Source organism: Aethalodelphis obliquidens, unplaced genomic scaffold, assembly GCF_003676395.1.
Source record: "Aethalodelphis obliquidens isolate GAN/ISIS:26980383/991018 unplaced genomic scaffold, ASM367639v1 scaffold7, whole genome shotgun sequence".
In the NCBI taxonomy this organism is placed as follows: Eukaryota; Metazoa; Chordata; class Mammalia; order Artiodactyla; family Delphinidae; genus Aethalodelphis; species Aethalodelphis obliquidens.
In genome coordinates, this window is record NW_020837951.1 from 13,673,595 (window position 1) to 13,695,401 (window position 21,807).

General features: G+C 39.3%; 1 protein-coding gene across 4 annotated transcripts in view; it reads left to right on the forward strand.

Annotated features, from left to right (window-relative positions):
* The window catches only part of FBXW2 (F-box and WD repeat domain containing 2), a 32,115-nt gene that overhangs the window by 4,949 nt on the left and 5,359 nt on the right, over positions 1-21,807 (forward strand). For 2 of the 4 annotated variants that reach the window (XM_027105035.1, XM_027105036.1), the window contains exons 3-7: positions 317-826; positions 9,197-9,391; positions 11,450-11,583; positions 16,456-16,542; positions 17,153-17,322. In XM_027105035.1, the coding sequence (XP_026960836.1) occupies positions 317-826; positions 9,197-9,391; positions 11,450-11,583; positions 16,456-16,542; positions 17,153-17,322 (1,096 nt within the window). The remainder of the gene's footprint in view (positions 1-316; positions 827-9,196; positions 9,392-11,449; positions 11,584-16,455; positions 16,543-17,152; positions 17,323-21,807) is intronic. The other 2 variants (XM_027105038.1, XM_027105037.1) reach the window with 1 other exon arrangement.

Below are 21,807 nucleotides of genomic sequence, written 5' to 3' on the forward strand. Positions count from 1 at the left end.
TCTTTTACTGTGGAGATGCATGTAGCATGTGCTAGACTCCAAAAGGAGCAAATCACGCACACACCAGCATAAATTTCATTGAGTTATGTTTTGAGGTCATGATTTGTTAAAGTATGATTTCACAAATGTATTTTCTTTTGTGTGCATGGAAATTTTTCAGATAAATACAGTGTATTAACTGTAAAATTGTAATGTAACTAAGCATAATGTTGTAATGCCAAGTTTTTTACACTAATTTTTAATACTTCATTTGTTAGCAGTCTTGCTTGAACGGTCATTTTGAGCAGAACTAATACAATATTTTGATGTGCCACAGGTAAATTTTTCCATAACCTTATGGAGAGAAAGGACTTTGAGACATGGCTTGATAACATTTCTGTTACATTTCTTTCTCTGACGGACTTGCAGAAAAATGAAACTCTGGATCACCTGATTAGTCTGAGTGGGGCAGTCCAGCTCAGGCATCTCTCCAATAACCTGGAGACTCTCCTCAAGCGGGACTTCCTCAAACTCCTTCCCCTGGAGCTCAGTTTTTATTTGTTAAAATGGCTCGATCCTCAGACTTTACTCACATGCTGCCTCGTCTCTAAACAGTGGAATAAGGTGATAAGTGCCTGTACAGAGGTGTGGCAGACTGCCTGTAAAAATTTGGGCTGGCAGATAGATGATTCTGTTCAGGACGCTTTGCACTGGAAGAAGGTTTATTTGAAGGCTATTTTGAGAATGAAGCAACTGGAGGACCATGAAGCCTTTGAGACCTCATCATTAATTGGACACAGTGCCAGAGTGTATGCACTTTACTACAAAGATGGACTCCTCTGTACAGGTAAGAGAGCCTGGAACATTTTTTTTGCATTTCATAGAGTGTAGTCTTACAAATAGAACAAAATACTCCTCAGGCTTGAGAATGGCAGTTGTTAATTATATATCTATAATGGCATTATCCCTCCATCCCTGACTGGTTTTTCTCCTCTTTATCCTTTTTCACTCTGAGAAGACAATTATTTTTATAAAATTTTATGAGAAGAAAGCTCCAGACATTTTTTTAAACGTGATGTGTGTCAGAAAGCTCTACTTGTTTCTGTGCTTTTCTTCCATGTACAGTCCTCCATGTTGGGTTTTTTTTTTTTTTTTCTATCAGCTATGATTTTAGGGGAAAAAACAGTAGAAAAGTTACTGTATAGTCCTAGCAAATAGGTCATTTTGGAAGAATTATGTAACCTCTCTGTTTGTTCCCTTGTCTGTAAAATATGGAAAAGGAGATATTTCTGTCTTGCTCTAAGATCCTGTGGTGAGAAGAATTAGAAGAGTTTGGGCATGGGAATGAAGACAGTTGGGTATTTTAAAACTAAGCAAGTAGTTGGGTAACTTTTTATAACAAATGTAATCATTAAAATTAGAATTATGTGTATCTTCCAATTATAATGGGCATGTGTTTCTACATGTGTGATTATAATTAGTGCCTATGTTTTAGGCAATACATTTGGATAGGTGTTGTAAATAATTCTCAAGCAAAGTTTAGAATGGCTCTAGGCAGTTCTTAACCAATGATAGCAATGCCTATTTATTTCCATCATATATAATATATATAGTATAGGGATACTCCATGTTCTGGATGATTAGAAATCATCCAGGATGATTTCTAATAAACACTTGAGTATTACCTAAATTACATAGTTGTCATTTTTAATAGTATATACTGTTCCTTTGTGTAAATATATCATAATTATTTAGCCATTTCCATATTATGCATATTCAGGTTGTTTCTATTTTTATGAATATTTTTGTTTGCATTATTTTTTCCCCTTGAATTATTTATTTGGGGCAGAAGCCTCAGAGTAGAATCACAAGATCCAGACGTATGAATAATTTTCTAGCTCCTCTTAAATGTCCTTTCCAGATATATTGGATTGATGCTATGCCCACAGCAAAGTCTAAAGTAACCTGCTTCTCCCTCAGAGTCCTACCAGACTCAGTTTTAATATTTTTAATAATTAAGAGAGGTATGATTTCTCAATATTGTTTTAAAATGGCATTTCTTTATTCATTGAGGATGTACATTTTCTCACGTGGTGACATTCTCTGAAATGCTAGACACTTTGTCAGTTTTATAAAATAAACATTAAATTTGAGGCATTTCATGGTTTTGTTTGTTTGCCATCCTGAAATTACTCCGTGCTTACATTATTTTCCCTGTCCTATAAAAAGCCTGATTACTGGAACAACATCATTTGTTCTTTTACACTTTGATGTACTTTTCTAGCTGTGGTGATGGCTTTTCAATATCCTTTTCGCGTCATGATCACCGGCAGGTAATTTTTTTTTAAAGATTAAGATGCCGTATTGCCTTTGAGCTTGGCATTTATTCACACTTGGGTCAATACTGGCAGTTGACTCATTTTCAGAACCAATTCCAGCTTTTTTTTTTTTTTTTAATTTCTTGTTAAACTTCGCATTTAAAATGCCGTAAAACCTGTTACTTGTCACAGAAGTAAATGGAATACATTCACTGAATTCCTTAGCTACCTGGACAGTTAATATCTGCAGATAACTGTGGACCCAACCCTGCATTTTAAGATTATTCTCCAGGTGGGTCTATATGCTATGTTATTTTTAGTATGATTAAATTCACCAGGTTGGCATATGGAAAATTATGCTTTGTTTATTGAAAATGATCCAAAGCATTAGTTTAAAGAAGCATTCCTGGGACTGTTAACTAGTGAGAAATATTTGTTAATAGAATTAAACATGTGTTTGTATCACTTTGTTACTTAAGAGCTTGTATTTTCACTGTGGTTGAATTGGGAAATTCTGAATTTGGCAATAAATTTACAGTGACTCTCAGATTAGCCCTTAAGCAAGCAATAAAACAGTATTACCAAAAAGATCGATAATGCTAAAAATTAACATGGTATGGATTGAATGAGGTAGTTATTCTGCTTATTTCTGAAATGGTAAGAAAGGAAACTGTTGTGCTTTGTGCTGTTCAGTAGGTATTTATTTATAAAATGCCTACTGTGTGACAGACTGTGTGAGGGCATGCATAGCTGAATTAGAGCAGTTCTTTCCGCAGAGAACGTACACACTGGGATCAGGAAGGTAACCTGATTAAGTAAAGGTCTCCGTGTGAACTGTGGCTAATAAGAAAACACTGAAGTGGATAGTTGCTGCTCCACTGTAGTAAATTATTGCCATGTGGGATTCAGGCTCAGAGTTGTCAGATCTGACTTTTCAAGAGAAGCCCCAAGTCTAAATTTTTGTGAAATACCCTCGTTTTTTTAAAAAGTATTAATTTTTAAGTATTATTCAGAATTTTAAAATATTGTGGTTGGGTCATATTCAACCTATAAGTGGCTGTGTTGTAACCTCTGGCTTAACATGCGAATGGGAAAAACGAGAGCTATGAAGGAGGTATGATCAAATGATATATTTAACTAGGCTTACTGTGATGAACATTTCACAGTATATACAGATACCAAATCATTACATTACACACCTAGAATTAATATAATGTTATATGTCAATTATATCTTAATTAAAAGAGAGACCAACCAAAAAAGTGATACTGTTGAATTGTATGAGGGAATAAAATTATATAATTGTTCAGAAGAAGGAATGATTTCTTCCATTTGGGAAAGTAGAGCAGTGTTTATGTTGGGTCTTGAAGAATGTATAGATTTTTGGAGAGTTGAGATACACAGGGCTTTCCAATAGGAATATCAGCATTCGAAAGGGCCAAGCATGAAGCATGGAGGATGAAAATAAAGAAAACCCATGTTGGCTGAAATCTTAGAATATAATTAGGGAGAGACTCCTAGAGTATAATCTGAAGAAATAGGCTTGGGCTGTGTTTTCACAAGCCTGGAATGCCAGGAACATGTATTTGGACAGTTTTCTATAAACTATGAAAGATTTTTGAGCAGAAAAAGGGCCGAGTTCAGAGCTTTCCATTTCAGATAAACTAGTGTTTCTTGTTTCTGTGAGACCCAGGTCCTCTTTTGATGACATATTTTACAGTATTCTCCTATCATGAAGTAAAAATCATGGAAGTAACTTATCTATAAGTACACATTTTAAAAATCAATATAATACCCAAATTTTGATCCAGAGGAGAAATAAGAGGACTGTGATTTAAAGTAATACATATTGAACACGTGCTCAAGCATGGCTTAGAAGGTGGTAAAGTAATCAGATGTTTACACCTATGTGTACTATTACTGTGAACATGACAGCTGTGAATGCAGAATGTTGTGTTTGTGTCACACAACATTTGTATCATGTTGTATTTTGTATCATCTGTGACACCATCTTTTCAAATGGTGAAAGACTCTTAGCAGAGTTCCCAGGAAAGTACGTCGTTCCTCAATTTATCTGGTAGTTACACTCATAGAAAATTAGGTATACAGTTAAACTGCTAATACTCTTTGTAAAACAGATTTTAGGTTCAGTCAGATAACTAAGATTTTCACTTACAAATATCTGGCAGAACCTTATGGAATGTCATACAGAGTACAGATTCTTTTTGTGCTCTGCAAACATTGCAGGATGTCCAGCATTCCTGGACTCTGCCCAGTAGATGCCAGTAATGTCCTCTCATTGTGACAGTGAAGCCACCCTAGAAATTTCTGAAGTGTTCCCCCTAGGAGATGATACTAATTCTGTTGATACCCTTTGACATAGACACATCTTGCGCTTGCAATTTAAATGACTAGTCTTGCAGTTTAGATGAGCTTAAATAGGTCTAGATATAGGATAGTAAGGGTAGAGATTTTTAAAAGTAGCAGTTGCAGAGAAGAGCAGCTATTGAAATAGAATTGACAGGATTTGTCAATGAATTGGGTATGTGGTAAGGAATAGGGAGATTTCAAAAATGGCTGAAGGCTTCTAGCTGCGTGTATAACTAGGAAGATAGTAGTAGTAGTAAAAGAATAGAAAATGAAGGGATAAATTCAAGAGGATAGATGGAATTCAATTTGGGATGAACTGAATTCAGTTGGATGTCTAAGTGGAGATTCCCACAGTGTCTGGAAATGCTGGGTGAGAGCTTTGGAGAGTGCTCAGGGCTAGAGAGAATGATTTAGGAGTTAGTCACATCACAGCTATGGCTGTAAGTGAAATTTTAAAAGGAGATGGAGAGAGGAGAAGATAGAGCATAGGAGGATCCTTTGAGTGTGTACTCAGAGAAAGGGGAGAGGTAAAGAAACAAGGGTAATGAAGAGAGTTTCAAGAAGGAGAATGAAAGTTGCCTGACTTGAAGAGGCACTGGTAAATGTTTATTCAGTTGGTTAAGAGAGTCAGATAACTCAGAGGGGTGGTTTGAGAGCTGAGATCTGATTCTACCAGTTAAATATTTAAACTTAACTTGATAAGATAGCTTACTCTGTTTGGGTTACGGCTCATTTTTCTGCTTACCTTTGTTACATTACCCATCTCTGTAATTTTTATATCAAAGATTGTTTTGTGAGTTGAGAGGGCTTTTTCTCCCTTTTATATAATGAAAAATAGTCTACATTTAGTTCCCTTTCACTTTCCTCTACACTGTATCATTTACAACCTCTTTACCCAACCTGATTGTTTTCTGATGTTTATTAGGGTGTAAAACTGAATGGCCTCATGTTTTCCTATATAAACTAGTTTAAATAATTAATTTAGATAATCTCCTTCCCTTTTTTATCAGATTGTGGTAAACTGTATGATTTATCATTTTAACCATTTTAAGTGCATTGTTGTGCAGACATCACCACCATCTATCTCCAGAACTTTTAGCATCTTTCCAAACTGAAACTGTACTCATTAATCAATGACACCCTATTCCCTCCTCTGCAGCCCCTGGCAACCACCATTCTACTTTCTGTCTCTGAATTTGACTACTCTAGGTACCTAGAGTACCTAGAGTAGAATCTTACAGTGTTCTGACTGAATTTCACTTAGCATAATGTCTCCGTGGTTCCTCCATGTTGTCACGTATGTCAGAATTTCCTTCCTTCTTAAGGCTGAATAATAATCCTTTGTATGTATAGGCCACGTTTTCTTTATCCCCCCTCCTAGTTTATAACTGGCCTTCCTGCTTCCAGTTTTGCTCCCCTTCAAACCATTTTCTTTGATGCAGCCATAGTGATCTTTCAGAAATGCAGATAAGGTCATAGTTAAACATCCTCCCGACCGAGTTCTCCAGCCTAACCTTGCCACTATTTCCCAGTCATACCGAACTGTTATCAGTGTCCATGTTTTAGGCAATGCATTTTGACAAACATTGTAAATAATTCCTAGGTAGCTTTTAGAATGGATTCAAGTAGTTCTTTATGAATCGACCCCAATGCCTAGTCACGTATATTTATGTAATATATAGGGATATTTAATAGGTGCTTTAATAGTTATATTCCAGCGATTGGTAAACCACGAACTGCAGGGGCTGGATCCAGCAGAGTGGAGTAATTACCACAGAGACTCTAGGACTCAAAAAGCCTAGTATATTTACTGTCTAGTCTTTTACAGAAATTTTGGCTGAGCTCTGGCATATACTGCTTTTTTCGGTTGGGGAGAGGGTGCTGATTACTTTATTCATCCTTTAGATTTCAGCTAGTTAATACCTGAAAGTTTGGGGGGTTTTTTTAAGCCATGAAATTCCTTCTTCCAACAGTCCTACAGCACAGCCCGGCTTAACAGCAGAGTAGAGGATATAGCTGTGGAGCCAGTCGCTCCATCTCCTGAGGCATGTTCATGGAACACCTCGATGTTGAGGTGCACGATTGTAAACTCAGTGGAGCTTCACCTGGGGCGCTTTCTCCTTTTATCCCCCCCTTGTATTTGCTATGGGCTTTTGTACTGCCCACCACTTACTGTACTGAAGTGTTATTGTTTGTTTAGCCTTTTTGTCTTCATAGGAAGACTAAGCACCATAAGAGCAAGAGCCCTGCCTGACACACAAGTTCTCTAAATATGGGTTGAATGAATGAATGAATGAGACCCTGGCTGAACACTGGCAATAAATCAGAACCAAGCTAAGATAGGATCTGAAATGATTTCTTTTCCTGCTTTGCTTCCTAGAAATATAGTCACAAAATGCTGACTGGACCAAAAAGCTGAGAGGACCTTAAAGATTATCTAGACCTGTGCTGTCCAGTGTGGTAGCCACTCAACACGTATGGCTTTTGAGCGCTTGAGATACGGCTAGTTCAAACTGAGATGTGAAATAGGAAGTACTCACTGGATTTTGAAGACTTAGAATGTAAACTATTTCATTAATTTCTATATTGATTACATGTTAGATGATAATATTTTTGGCATACTGAGTTAAAAATATTAAATTATTTTCCCTGTTTTGTACTTTTTAAAATAAATTTATTTATTTTTGGCTGCGTTGGGTCTTCATTGCTGCGCGTGGGCTTTCTCTAGTTGTGGCGAGCGGGGGCTACTCTTCATTGCGGTGTGTGGGCTTCTCGTTTGGTGGCTTCTCTTGTTGTGGAGCACGGGCTCTAGGTGGGCAGGCTTCAGTAGTTGTGGCACGTGGACTCAGTAGTTGTGGCTTGCGGGCTCATAGAGCGCAGGCTCAGTAGTTGTGGCTCACAGGCTTAGCTACTCTGTGGCATGTGGGATCTTCCCGGACCAGGGCTCGAACCCATGTCCCCTGCATTGGCAGGCGGATTCTTAACCACTGCACCACCAGGGAAGTACCCTTTTTTTTGTACTTTTTAAAGTAGATGTTAGAAAAATTTAAATTGTGTATGTGTCTTGCCTTATATTTCTATTGGACGGTATTGTTCTAGATCATTGGTTCTCAATGCATTGCTAATACATTAGAATCACCTAACAAGCTTTTACAGTAATTAGATCCTACCTCAGATGTTCTAAGTTAGAATCTGTGAAGACAGGGCCCTGCACGTGTGTTTTGATAAAGCTCCGCAGTAGATTCTGATGCCTCATATGCCCATTGAGAACCACCAGCCAAATCTCGCCTTTCATTTTATAGAGAGGAAACTGAATCCTTAAATAGTAAAATAACAACAAATATAGTCTTCATTTCAGTATGCTCTCATAGGGTTTGTCCCAGTTGAAATTCATACTCTGCCTCTTTCATAACTGATAGCTATTTTTCCATTGTCTGAAACAGTGGCTCTTGATCAACCCTTAAAGGTGGCATTGTGGCTAACTTTATTTAGTCATTTAAACTTTTAGAAAACTGATCAGTTGGTGCTTTTCCAAGATACCATGTCCTTATTACAGGGACTACATTTTTGTAGCTTCAGAATGGTTTTTTCTTTGTCAGTTCTTTTTTTTTTTTTTTTTTTTTTGGCTGCTCTGTGTAGCATGCGGTATCTTAGTTCCCTGATGAGGGATCGAACCTGTTCCCCCTGCAATGGAAGCGCAGAGTCCTAACCACTGGACCGCCAGGGAATTCCCTCTTTGTCAGTTCTTATTCTTACTTTTATACAGGTAAATTGTGAGACATGTGTTCATCGTTAGGATTTTAAATGTGATTAAGACAAAGTCCTGAATTGTCACCATAATCAGTATAATATTTTCATCAGAGGCAGAAGTAAAACCTACCCTCTTTTCTGCAGAATCTTAAGAGGCTTTACAAGCTCTTTGTTGAGTTGTTGTGAACGTCTGAGAATAATTTATGTCTAGTTTTCTTTGAAGTTCCTTCACATATTTCAGGATGGCTCAAGAAATTAGCAGTTAGTCTTTGCAGAAATTAACCAGTGATTGGAGGCTTATCTATGATTTGCCTTAGAGTAGAACATGTTCCAGCAGACAACTTTACTATTCACCATTCTTTATTTGTTCAGAATTGTTGGGTAATGGACAGGCATGCAAGTGTACACATCCAGTCATAGGTGGTACCCACCATTTTGAGCTTAAATCAGAGAGCTCATGATAGCCAAAAATTTGGGAGAATTTACAAGTGGAAGCACCAAGGGGTGCTTTAGTCTAACACCACGCTATAACCTGGAAAGTTAAGGGAAAAGGACTAAACCAAAAGGCTTGGATTCAGTCCCAGGGCTGTTAACAGTATTCTGGTGACCCAGAGCAAGTTGTGTTACTGTCTCCACGCTTTGGTTTTCCCAGCTATTAAGTGAGAGTGCTAGAGGAGGTGACTGTTAAGGTTCTCCTTTAAGAATACCATGGTTTGGGGAATTGATTTTCCTTCTTTAGTGTTTGTTTTCTTACTAACCTCCCTGTTTTTCTCTTGAAGGGTCAGATGATTTGTCTGCAAAACTATGGGATGTGAGCACAGGGCAGTGTGTTTATGGCATCCAGACCCACACTTGTGCAGCGGTGAAGTTTGATGAGCAGAAGCTTGTGACAGGCTCCTTTGACAACACTGTGGCCTGCTGGGAATGGAGTTCCGGAGCCAGGACCCAGCACTTCCGGGGGCACACGGGGGCGGGTGGGTTGCCTTTCTTCAAGGGTTTCAACAGCTACTTTACCCTCATTCCTTAAAGCCAGGAGCCAAGAATGTGATCCCTTTTTTGTTTTTGTTTTTTAATTTAACCTGTCTTTCCCCCAATTTCTTTCTCAGTCACTACAGTTAATACCTTTATTCAAGTTACTCTTTTTTGGAATTTTCCCCCTAATTTTGCTTTTCCTTGGCCCATTTTTTAACTCTTATGTCCTTTATACCCTTATGCTAGGAGAGGCAGTTCTTCTTTTCCCCTATTTCATTTATATCCTATTGAACAGTCAGCCCCCTCTGTTTTGATCAGATTCCATACCTCCAAATTGAGTAAGTGCTACACTTGTAAATTCAGTCCACTCTATTTGTAGAATTAGGACTGGAAATCATTTGGAGTGACTATACAGATTACATCAAATTGAAGCTTGGTTGACAATAATTTTACAGCAGCCTTAGTTTGTAAAAAACTGGTCATTTGAACGTACCCTTCAGATCTGAGCTTCTCCCTCTGCTTCACTGTATTTTGGAGCTCTGTGCAGAAATCACGTTGATGTAGTTCCCAGCCTCTTGTGCAGCTGCTCCCTTCTTCCTTTCTGCCCTTTACCCACTGCATTAGCCCCTGAGAATCATAGTCTATGCTCTTGAGACACTTATGAGCAGCCTTCCTGTACTCCCTAAACAGGTTGAGTTTCTCTGCTGTAGGTTTCCCAATACGTGTGTTAACACTTACCATATCAATACAAGTAAGTATGATAACCTTGTTTCCCCACCAACCTGTAAGCTCCAGAAGGACAGGGATCCTGCGTGTCTTATTCACACTTAGGTCCTGAATTCCTTGCACCGTACCTGGTACTCAGTAATTCTTTAATGTAAACCTAGCTGTTTTGTGGCAAAAAACCGAGTCCCCCCCCATTTTGTTTGTCATCCTGTACATTTTTCTTCAGTCTTCTCTGCTACCACTTGTTTGTTGTAGAAATTAATATTTTGAAGATATATGACTTAACATGGAACTTATATATCAAACTGAGTGTAATATTCCACAGTGTCCAGGGTTGTACATTGACTTCCAGGTGATTTTATACCTGGTCAGCTTTGAGAGCCCTGTTCTAAAAAATTTCCTCTTTGCTGTTCCCTGGACATTGCTGTGGCTTTACCTAACTCCATGCCTTTGCTGTTCCCTCTACCTGCAGTATTCTCTTTCTTTTCTTGATAAATTCTACTCATCCTTCAGGGCCCATCTCCAATATCGCCTCTTCCCTGAAGTCCTCCCTGATACCCCTGGGCAGAGTTAGTCATTCTCCTTGGTGTTTCCCTAGCAAGAGGTAAACATTTATTTATCTTTTTTTTTTGGACTTCCTCTTCCACCCCTCACTTAGTCTGAGTTCCTTAAAGAAAAGAGCAGTGTCTTCATCTTTGGGTCCCCAGTATTCCTTTAGAGCTTGGCAGGCATTTAAAAAACAAATATTTGAGTACTTGCTATACTCAGGCACTGTTTTAGGTGCTGGGGATAGAGCTCTAAAGAAAATGAGACAGTTTGAGAGAATGGCTCAGTCTGACCTTTAAGATCTTTGTTTTGTTTTTCTCATTACACTGGCTTTTCTTGAGTATGGGTATTGTTTTGCAGCTTATACTCTTGACGTTTTACCTTACTGCAGTAAATAGTACAAATATGAGTTGGTCCACTTACGTTCTGTTTTTCCTGCATAGGCTAGATAAGTTATGTGTAGTATCAGGCAGGCAGTCCTGAGAAGAAATGCCATTATCTACTACACTGGTTTACCTCTCACTCGGAACCTAGTACAAGTATAAGAGATTGTACTATTCCAGGAGCTTTTCATCCTTAGAATTATAAGCTATGATAATAACAAGAATTTTGAAATGGATATATTTTTTAGCATAAAATTGCTAGCTGAGAAAGCATCATTCCTACAGTAGTTCTGGTTGAGAAATTATACAGTTGGGCAGCTAGGGAGAATAAATGTAATTGAACTCTACTATGAAAGACCCACAGGCAAAGGCGTATTTTAACTTTGTGTGTGTTGTATATACTAGTGTTTAGCGTCGACTACAATGATGAACTGGACATCTTGGTGAGTGGCTCTGCAGACTTCACTGTGAAAGTATGGGCTTTATCTGCTGGGACGTGCCTGAACACACTCACTGGGCACACAGAATGGGTCACCAAGGTAGGAAGACTTACAGAAGAAATGTTGACATCAGTCTTGCTGAGGGTGGGGGAGCTGGGGGTGGGATGGAGGATGGTAGATGCTGCCTCATAAGTGGTAGATGAGTCATAAGATGGGATAGATACAACCACAAAGCATGATGATGTATAACAGTGGCCAGCATGTAAAAGACACTCAGTAAATAGTTTAATGAATGAGTGACTTATGGACATGGAAATATGCCCACAATATATTAGGTGGGTAGAGGGAGCAAATAAAACAGGTTACTTACAAAAAACTATGTAGAGTATGACGACAGTTTCTAAATGTGTTTTTGCACTAAAATGTTGAAGATGATTATTTCTTGTGGAATTGAGTACTTTTTTCCCTTTAGGATAAGCATATTTTTAAATCAGAAAAGTAATTTTCATTTTAAAAAAGAAAATGCTTGCGAGAAGTGGAAGAAAAATGTACAGGCTCTTTAAAAGAACATTGTGCTGGTTTCTAGCCACTTTTATTCAACATATAAGTGGAAGTCCTAGACAGAGCAGAAAAAGAAAAAAAGGGATCCATGTTGGAAAGGAAGAGGTAAAGCAGTCAGTATTTGCAGATGCATGACATTTTGATGACTCCACCAGAAAACTGTTAGAACTTGTAAACTACATGTAAAGTTGCAAGATGTAAAATCTATACACAAAAATCTGTTGCCTTTCTGTACACTAATAATGAACTATCAGAAAAAGAAAGAAAGAAAACAGTCCCATTTACAGTTGCATTAAAAAGAATAAAATACCTGGGAATAAGTTTAACCAGTACATAACAGAAAGACCTGTATATTGAAAACTGCAAGGCATTAATGAAGGGAATTGAAGTAGACACAAATAAATGGAAAGGTATTTCGTGCTCATGGATTGGAACAATCGGTATTGTTAAAACGTCCATACTACCCAAAGCAATCTGCATATTCAGTGCAATCCCTATCAAAATTCCAATGGCATTTTTCAAGGAAATAAGACAAATAATCCTAAAATTTGTATGGAACCACAAAAAAACTCAAAAAGCCAAAGCAATCTTGAAAAAGCACAAAGCTGAAGGCATCATGCTTTTAAACTATATGACAAAGATACAGTAGTTAAAACTATGGTATTGGCAGAACAGACACATAGATCAATGGAACAGGATAGATAGCCCAGAAATAAACCCACGTATATATGGTCAATTCATTTATGACAAAGGAGCCAAGAATATACAATAGGGAAAGGGCAGTGTCTTCAATAAATGGTGTTGGGAAAACTGAACAGCCACCTACAAAAGAATGAAACTCAACCACTGTCTTACACCATACATAAAAATTAACTCAGATTCGAATAAAGATTTGAACTTCTTAACACCTGAAATCATAAAACTTAAGACTAGAAGAAGAGATCATAAGCATCTTGACATAGGTTTTGGCAATGATTTTTTGAATCTAACACCAAAAGCAACAAAAGCAAAAATAAATAAGTGGGACTACACCATACTAAAAAGCTGCACAGCAAAAGAAACTTAACAAAATTAAGAGGTAACCTACTGAATGGGAGAAAATATTTGAAAATTATATATCAGATCGGGGCTAATATCCAAAATAGATAAATAACTCATACAACTCAATAGCAAAAAACCAAACAGTCTGATTAAAAAATGGGCAGAAGATCTGAGCATTTTTCCAAAGAAGACATATAGATGATAAATGAAAACAACAACTAACAAGTAAATGAAAAGATGTTCAGCATAATTAATCATCAGGGAAATGCAGATCAAAACCACAATGAGGGAGTTCCGTGGTGGTCCAGTGGTTAAGACTCTGCGCTCCCAGTGCAGGGGGTCCAGGTTTGATCCCTGGTCAGGGAACTAGATCCTGCATGCCGCAACTATAAAAAAGATCCCGCATGCTGCAACAAAGATCCCACACGTGGCAATGAAGATCCCACATGCCACAACTAAGACCCAGCACAGGCAACTAACTAAATAAATATTAGGGGGAAAAAACCCACAATGAGATATCACGTCATACTAGTTAGAATGACTTATCAAAAAGACAAGAAATAACAGGTGTTCGTGAGATTGTGTAGAAAAGGGAACCTTTGTTCACTTTTAGGGGAATGTAAATTGGTGCAGCCACTATGGAAAACAGTTTGGAAGTTCCTCGAAGGATGAAAAATAGAACTTCCACATGATCCAGCAATTCCACTTCTGGGTATTTATCCAAAGAAATTGAAAACACTAACTCAGAAAGATACATGCACCCCCATGTTCATTGCAGCATTATTTACAATAGCCAAGATATGGAAACAACCAAAGTGTCCATAGATGGATGAAGGGGTATATGTATTGAAATATTATTTAGCCGTAAAAAAAGAATGAAATCTTGCCATATGTGACAAATGGATGGACCTCAGGGGCATTATGCTAAGTGAAGTAAGACAATAAAGAGGCAAATACCATACGATCTCTCTTATAGGTGGACTCTACAGGGGAAAAAAAAGCCAAGCTCATAGATACAGAGAACAGATTGGTAGTTGCCAGAGGCCGGGGGTGGGATGTGGGGAGTGGGAGAAATGGGTGGACAGTGTTTTTTGGTTTTTTAGTTTAAATAAATTGTGAAGAAAGGGAAGGAGGAAGGAGGAGAAAATAATGCTCGCAAGAAGTGAACCAAAAATGTACAGGATCTTTAGAAGAATGTTGTGATGTCTTCTAGTTTTCAAAAAAACAATTGCTGTGAGAATCAAAAGCCATGTAAAAAGTGGAAATGCCATGCAGAAACACTTTTCTTGAGTTTATCGTGCTATTCTGTGAGGGGCTAAGGATGCAGGAATGAGCAAAACAGACCCAGGCTTGATGCGAATGTTAGTCTAGTAGGAGGAATAGTTATTAGTAATTTCACAAGTTCACAAATTGTGTTAAGTGCTATGGAGGAAAAGTGCAGGGTCTAATTCATTTTGATTCAGGTAAAGCTTTTAGAGAAGGGGCCAAATGTGAAGAATAAATGGGAGGTAACTGTGTAAATGGAGTGTTTCAGAGGGTGCCGTATGTGCACAGGCCCTGGGGTGGGAAAGAGCCTAGAACATTTGATAAGCTGATGCCCTGGAAGGCCAGCGGAGCTGTGCTGTAGTTGGGGGAGGTGTGGGAGAGGGGCCATCATGTACGCTTTACTAGACCTCATTAAGGATTCTGGATTATTGTAAGTATAGTAGAAAGCAAGTGATGAGTTCTGAGCAAGAGTCTGGTGTAATTTCATGTTTTTAAGAAGATAACTGCTGGGCTTCCCTGGTGGCGCAGTGGTTCAGAATCTGCCTGCCAATGCAGGGGACATGGGTTCGAGCCCTGGTCTGGGAAGATCCCACATGCCGCGGAGCAACTAGGCCCATGAGCCACAACTACTGAGCCTGCGCGTCTGGAGCCTGTGCTCTGCAAGAGGCCGCGATAGTGAGAGGCCCGCGCACCGCAATGAAGAGTGGCCCCCGCTTGCCGCAACTAGAGGAAGTCCTCGCACAGAAACGAAGACCCAACACAGCCAAAAATAAATAAATTAATTAATTTAAAAGCAAATTTAAAAAAAAAAGAAGATAACTGCTGAGTGAAAAATGGGTTACAGTGGGGCACAAGTGGATGCAGGGTGGCCAGTTAGGCTTTTGCAGTAGTCTAAGCAAAAGAGACCCACGGCTTGGACTTGGGTGGCAATAAAGAAGGAGAAGGGCATACACGAAGGATGTGTCTTTAAGGTAAAGCCAACTGAACTTACTCATGGGGAGCAAAGAAGAAGAAAGAATCTGATGACTAGTGGCTTTTAGACTGGGTGGGTGATTGTGTGAGAAGACCAGTAATACCACCGAACTGTACACTTAAAAATGGTTAAGATCCTACGTTTTATGTTATGTGTATTTTAGGACAATAAAAACATTGGGAAAAAAAATTCTGTACTGGGTGCATTCAATTTTAAATAGAAAAGTTATATAATACAAGTTGGTGTTATGTTAAAAACAGTGGACTTGGGGCCAGGACACTGACTGAGATGTCTTAGATAAGTTACTCTTCCCTTCAGGGCCTGAGTTTCATCATCTGCTAGATGTTCCTGTGAGTACTAAATGAGATGATGGGACAGAACCCAGCAAGGTGCCTGGCACTCAGTAGCAGGTCTGTCAGTTTCATTTGAATCTGCAACCCAGGCTTCTGAATGAGTGAGCCTGGCCTCCCCTCTCACTTTATGCTTATTTATTCCTAAAATAACCAGAAGCTAGTGTTTACAGATTATCCCACATGCTAATGGAATGTTAGCTTCCATTACATTATTATTTTCTTTGTTTTATTTAATTTTCACTACAATTATTTGAGATAATAGGTGCCCCATCCCCTATTTTAAAGATGAGGAAACTGAGAAATGAAGAGGTTAGATGGTCCTGCCCAAGGTTGCAGAGTCAACATATGACAGATTCTGGTCCCAAGTCGAGTGCCTTTCCCTTTATGATGCACATGCTTATGAAAACAGGTCCTTTGTATCTACTATGTGAATGGACTTTTTTCTTTCCTATCCCTCACATTTTTTATGAAGTCACGTTTTATAATTTTTTTTTTTTTTTTTTACGTTTTATAATTTTTAAAGTCAGTCCTAATGTTTGCTTCCAGACTAAAGCTAAGAGTAAATGCTGCCAACATTAGACACTTTTAGGTCTTGCTAATAATCTAGAGAATCTGGTAATAGTAAAACTCTTAGTAAAGGTTAACTTGTGTTATAGTTAACATAGAGTTATAGATTACTCATATACCATATCATTTGGAGCTCTTTTTCCTATTTTCATAGGGGTAGGAACAGTACTAAAAGGATCTTTCTGTAACATGGATATTTATTATTTCTAGGTGGTCTTGCAAAAGTGCAAAGTCAAGTCTCTCTTGCACAGCCCTGGAGACTACATCCTCTTAAGTGCAGACAAATATGAGATCAAGGTGAGGTTTTTTTCCCTCCATTACTTTGCCTTATGAAAGAGTGTGGCACGGGGGGAATATTTCAAGGGAGGAAGGAATGTCTTTAAGCCCTCTTAAACACACTGGAAAGAGAATTGTTCATTTTCCTGTGTTCTAGGCAGTTTCTAACTCTGATTTGTAAATGAAGGGGGAAAAATCCACAGAAATTTATCTTCGATGCGTTCTTACCTTTTCTTAAGACATATATCTCCTGCTCTCCTCAGTTCTTAGATCTAAAGTATGAAAACATAAACATTTACTTGTGTCATAATAATAGCAATTTGCAAAAAAGTTTACAGAGCACTCTTACATGTGTTTTTATTGCATCTTTTAAACTGTTCCATATGGTAGGCACTAACCATCTTCACTGCAGGAACTAAGGTTCAAAGAGGTTAAATATTTTACCCAAGATTACGCAACACATATGTGCCAAATCAGAATTTGAACCCATGCTTCAGCTGTAAAACCTGTGGTCTCTCCAGTTTACTTCACTTTGTATTTGACGTCAGCAAACACAGGCCACATTGTTTAAGGACAAGCTTTTCTATGGTGATGTGATCTCTCATCTTTCCTAATTTTCTCTTATCTGTAGATTTGGCCAATTGGGAGAGAAATTAACTGTAAGTGCTTAAAGACGTTGTCTGTCTCTGAGGATAGAAGTATCTGCCTGCAGCCAAGACTTCATTTTGATGGCAAATACATTGTCTGTAGTTCGGCACTGGGTCTCTACCAGTGGGACTTTGCCAGTTATGATATTCTCAGGTAATATTCCCTTGGACCTTTACCTTTAACAGTCTGTTGCAGTTTAATAATAAAGGCAAGGGCTTCCCTGGTGGCGCAGTGGTTGCGAGTCCGCCTGCCGATGCAGGGGACTCGGGTTCGTGCCCCGGTCCGGGAAGATCCCACATGCCGCGGAGCGGCTGGGCCTGTGAGCCATGGCCGCTGAGCCTGTGCGTCCGGAGCCTGTGCTCCGCAACGGGAGAGGCCACAACAGTGAGAGGCCCTCGTACTGCAAAAAAAAAAAAATAATAATAATAATAAAGGCAAGACTAAATATTTCCATAAACCAGTTAGTAACTTGCTTTGGGGAAATGTTTAGTCCATCAGTTGTGTGCTGAAAATCTCACACATAAAAATGTTTTAAAGGCAGTAATTAAATTAGAGTTATATGTTAGAATGTAAAGGGTCTAGATTCTAAGTCGTCTTGCTTTGAGTTACTTCCACTTTAAGAATTTCTGAATTCCCCTTCCAGCTTCTCTGGAAAATGAAGAGTTTGGATGAAAAGATCTTTCAGATCTCTTCTAGTTCTAATATTTTAAGTTCTACTTCCTGGTCAGTTGAAATTCTGTGTTGAGGGATTGAGTGGCTTTCTGCTGACTAGCAGAAAGACAGAGAAACTTGGAGAAAGTTACAACCTGCAAAGTTTCTCTCCAAAGAAAGAAATAGAGGTCTGTAGACAAATAATTTTGTGATTCACTGTATATCATAGACCCCTCTTGGAGACTGGCGGTATCTGTTAGCATATTGGAGGCTGATGGAAGCCAGTGACATATGGTGATTAAGAGAACCTACTTTGGTGATAAATAAACCTTGGTTTAAGACCTAGTTCTCTTTCTTATGAGCTGTGTGATTTTATGTAAGTTTCTTAACCTTTCTGTGTCTGAATTGTCTCACCTGTAAAGTAAAGTTTAAATGAAATGCCTGTAATGAGGACCTAGCAGACGACCTGACAGGTTTTTATTACTAATAGGTGTGAGAAGTCGTACATAAAGAAACCTGTTTTAATTTGTTTAACCTACTGTACTTCACAGGTATTGTGCATAGAGCCCTGGTTTTGAGGAGCACATGTTAACAGCTCACAGAATTAGTGTTCCATAGCATGCTTCAGGAAGTGCTGGCCTGGGGACAGAAACTGAACATTTTCTTCATTGTTTTTATGCATGACTGTTTGAGGTCAACTTGTATGGAATCTGATCCCGCTAGCCCGCAGGACTTTGGTGGGCCCAGTCTCTCTGGTTGTAAAGTTACAACCTCATTTATGTCTTCCTGGAGTTAGACCTACATTTCTAACCAGTTAGATTTCCAAGCTGTCAGAATAATTTCTAGAAATGATTGATAATTACATTTTGACAAAGAAAGACTGGAACAGATACCAGAAAACATTAGTCCAACCTCTTCATTTTATAGATGGGGAAACTGAAGCTGAGAGAGGATAAGGGCCTTGCCCAATATCCCACAGCTCACCCTAGTCCAGCATCCATCCATCCATCCATCTGTGGTTGGATCATCAGGCAGGCATATGCTTAAGGAACCAGCAAGCCAGAGAGAAGGAACTTTTGAAAGAACTTGATTCTTTGCCAAGTAAGAAATTGAAGTACATTTGGCCATGGGTTCCGCACCCACAGATTCAACCAACTGAGGATCAAAAATATATATTAAAAAAAAAGAAGTCCAGAAAGTTCCAAAAAGCAAAACTTGAATTTGCCATGCACCAGCAACTATTTACATAGCATTTGCATTGTATTAGATGTAAGTAATCTAGAGATGGTTTGAAGTATACAGGAGGATGTGTGTAGGTTATATGCAGATACTGCACCATTTTATACAAAGGACTTGAGCGTCCATGCATTTTGTTATCCAGGGGGGTCCTGGAACCAGTTCCCCACAGATATGACCTTAGTCACCGTGGGAAAATCAGATCTTTGATAGTTTAATATTGTTTTTGTTTTGAATTAAAATTTGGGAGAGAGGGGTGAAGAGGCAAGGTGGAATAGAGCTATTATAATCTGATTAATGCTTAGAGTTTGAGAGTCTCTAAAGGTTTAATTTGATCCTATATTCTCGTGCTTCTTACTCAGAATGGCATATAGAGTCCAGAGTCCCAGATGAAAGTTCTGTTAATTTTTGATGTTTCAGTATACTAGCTGTAACCAATAAATCTGCAAGATTGTTTGCTGCTAGCAAGTACTAAGTTCAGATTTTTTTATTTTTTGAAAAGGGGCTATTTTATCTCTTGCTTTTTCCCCTCAAACATGAACATAACAGCCTCTTTTTGAAATCTTGTACAAATCCTGTGGCCTCAGTTGCCAGGACCAGGTTGCATTCTGTAAGCTTTGATGCTAATTGAAAAGAAAGCACAAATAGTAGCATGTTGCTCCATAAAGCTAAGCTATGGTGCAATCCTTTGAGCTAGGTTATCTCAGTACAGCAGGTGGGGTTTTGTAGGTTTAAGGGCCCAGAGTGCACTGCAGGGATGTCTGTTTACAGTTCTAAAGTAATCAAAGTAGACAGGCTGTGAGCCCGTCAGGACCTGTGTTTTGTCCTGCAGCACATTTGTGCTGGGGTCTTTGGAGTCAGCTCAACTTCCTCAGGCTTAAGTCCTGTCCCCTAGCCACTCTTGTTTTCCAAGTTTCTGGTCATTTTCTGCTTGTGTTGATGATGTGGGACTTACTAGACTTTCCTGCTGCTTCCCCCAGTTTCCTTTGGCTCTCTCTTGTAGGAATTTGTATTTTCCCATGCTTACTGCACCACTTCTCTAGTCATTAGCAGATAATTATTTATTTAACCTGTATGTTAGGCACTGTGATGTACACTGGGAACCAGCAGAGACACTTACCAAATTGTGGAAATGACTACCCAGGGAAGGCTGACTAAATTAAACAGCTGACTACATTCAGGTGTTTTCATGGTTGGGATAAGAGCAACAGGGTTCAGGGTACTTTGAGACCCTGCCTAGTTTGAGGAGTAAAGGAAAGCTTCTTTGAGGAGGAGATTGGGGCCGAGCTGTAAAGGATGAGTAGACGCATTTCACTAAGCGCCAGGGGCGAGAGTGCAGCGAGGAGCATTGTAGACGCGAGGGCAGAGTCTGCTGAAAGGCCCCGAGACGCCAGAGCCTGGTGCCTTTGAGTGACTGAAAGAAGGCCAGAGTGGCAGATGTGAGTGCAGTAGAGAGCCATTGAAGGGTTTAAAAGTTTAAAATATGATAGGATTAGATTTTAGTGTGAGGTTAACTGACTGGAAGGGGCCAAGGGCAGACGTGGGGGCACCCATTGAAAACTCTTGGTAGCAGTGCAGGCAAAGGTGATGTCCTGGGTCAGAGTTGGGGCAGTTCAGGTAGTAGTGAATAAATTAAAGGAAAGTTTAGGAGGTAAAATCCGTAGATCTTGGTGATTGGATTTGTGGTTTGAGATTTGCCTGGTTGCCATGTTTCCTAGCTTGAGCAGCTGGGTGAATGAGCAAGCAAGGAAATGAAGAAGAGAAGCAGGTTAAGAAGGTTGTTTTGGACTGTCTGAGTGTGAGGAGCAGGTCTTACTCTTCACTGCTAAATCCCCTCCCTTCCTGATCCCAGACTAAAATCTGCTCCTTTGTAACGGTCTTTCCCTTTGACCTTCGTTCTCTCTGCTAGAGCGCCTGATGCCTGGCCTCTCACGCATCCTTCACTATTGAAAGGCGATGATCATGTATAGCTTCCCTGTCCCTGCCACCTTGCTTTCTCCCCGCCTCAAGCTCATATTCTTCAGCTGTTCCTTGCTTGTCCTGGTCACCAGGCCCTGTCCCTTCTGATTGACCTCTTGGACATACACTAGTTGGTAGTGTCCTTGTTAAGATGTAGGATAAACTGGAGTCTCACCTAGGCTAAATATATTGTCACAGCAGAATTTGTATAGCCCTTGTCTTATAGCTCTTTTCCTAGTGCCTCCAAAGAGGACAGCAACTTTTCGCCTTACTAAATGTGCAGATAAGAGAGACGGAGGGTTTCGTTTCGTTTTGTTTTGTTTCATTTGTGTTCCTGTTTGGCAAGGTCCCTCCCACTTTCTGCCTTTGTCGTCGATGTTTTAGGAACTGCCAACCTGAGAAGGTTAAGGCTGTCCTCCCAACTCTCACAGTTTTCTCTAACTTATTATCAATCTATTAATAAATGTTTCTGAATTATTTGGGGGAACTTTATATATTCAGCCTCTGCTGTTCTTAGAGAGGAACCTGTGTTTGCTACGTGCCGAATAGAGAAGCACTGAGTCTGAGTCACTTGGTTTTTAGTCTTTGTTCTGGGCTGGGGGAGGTTCCCCTAGGCCAGTACCATCGGCCCTCCATATCCGTGTGCTCTGCATCCATGCATGTGGAGGGCCAGCTGTACTACGCCATTTATGTAAGGGACTGGAGCATCCTCGGATTTGGGTATCTGAGGGCGTCCAGGAACCAATCCCTTTGGATAACAAGGGATGACTGTATAGCAGTTTTTACCTAGTG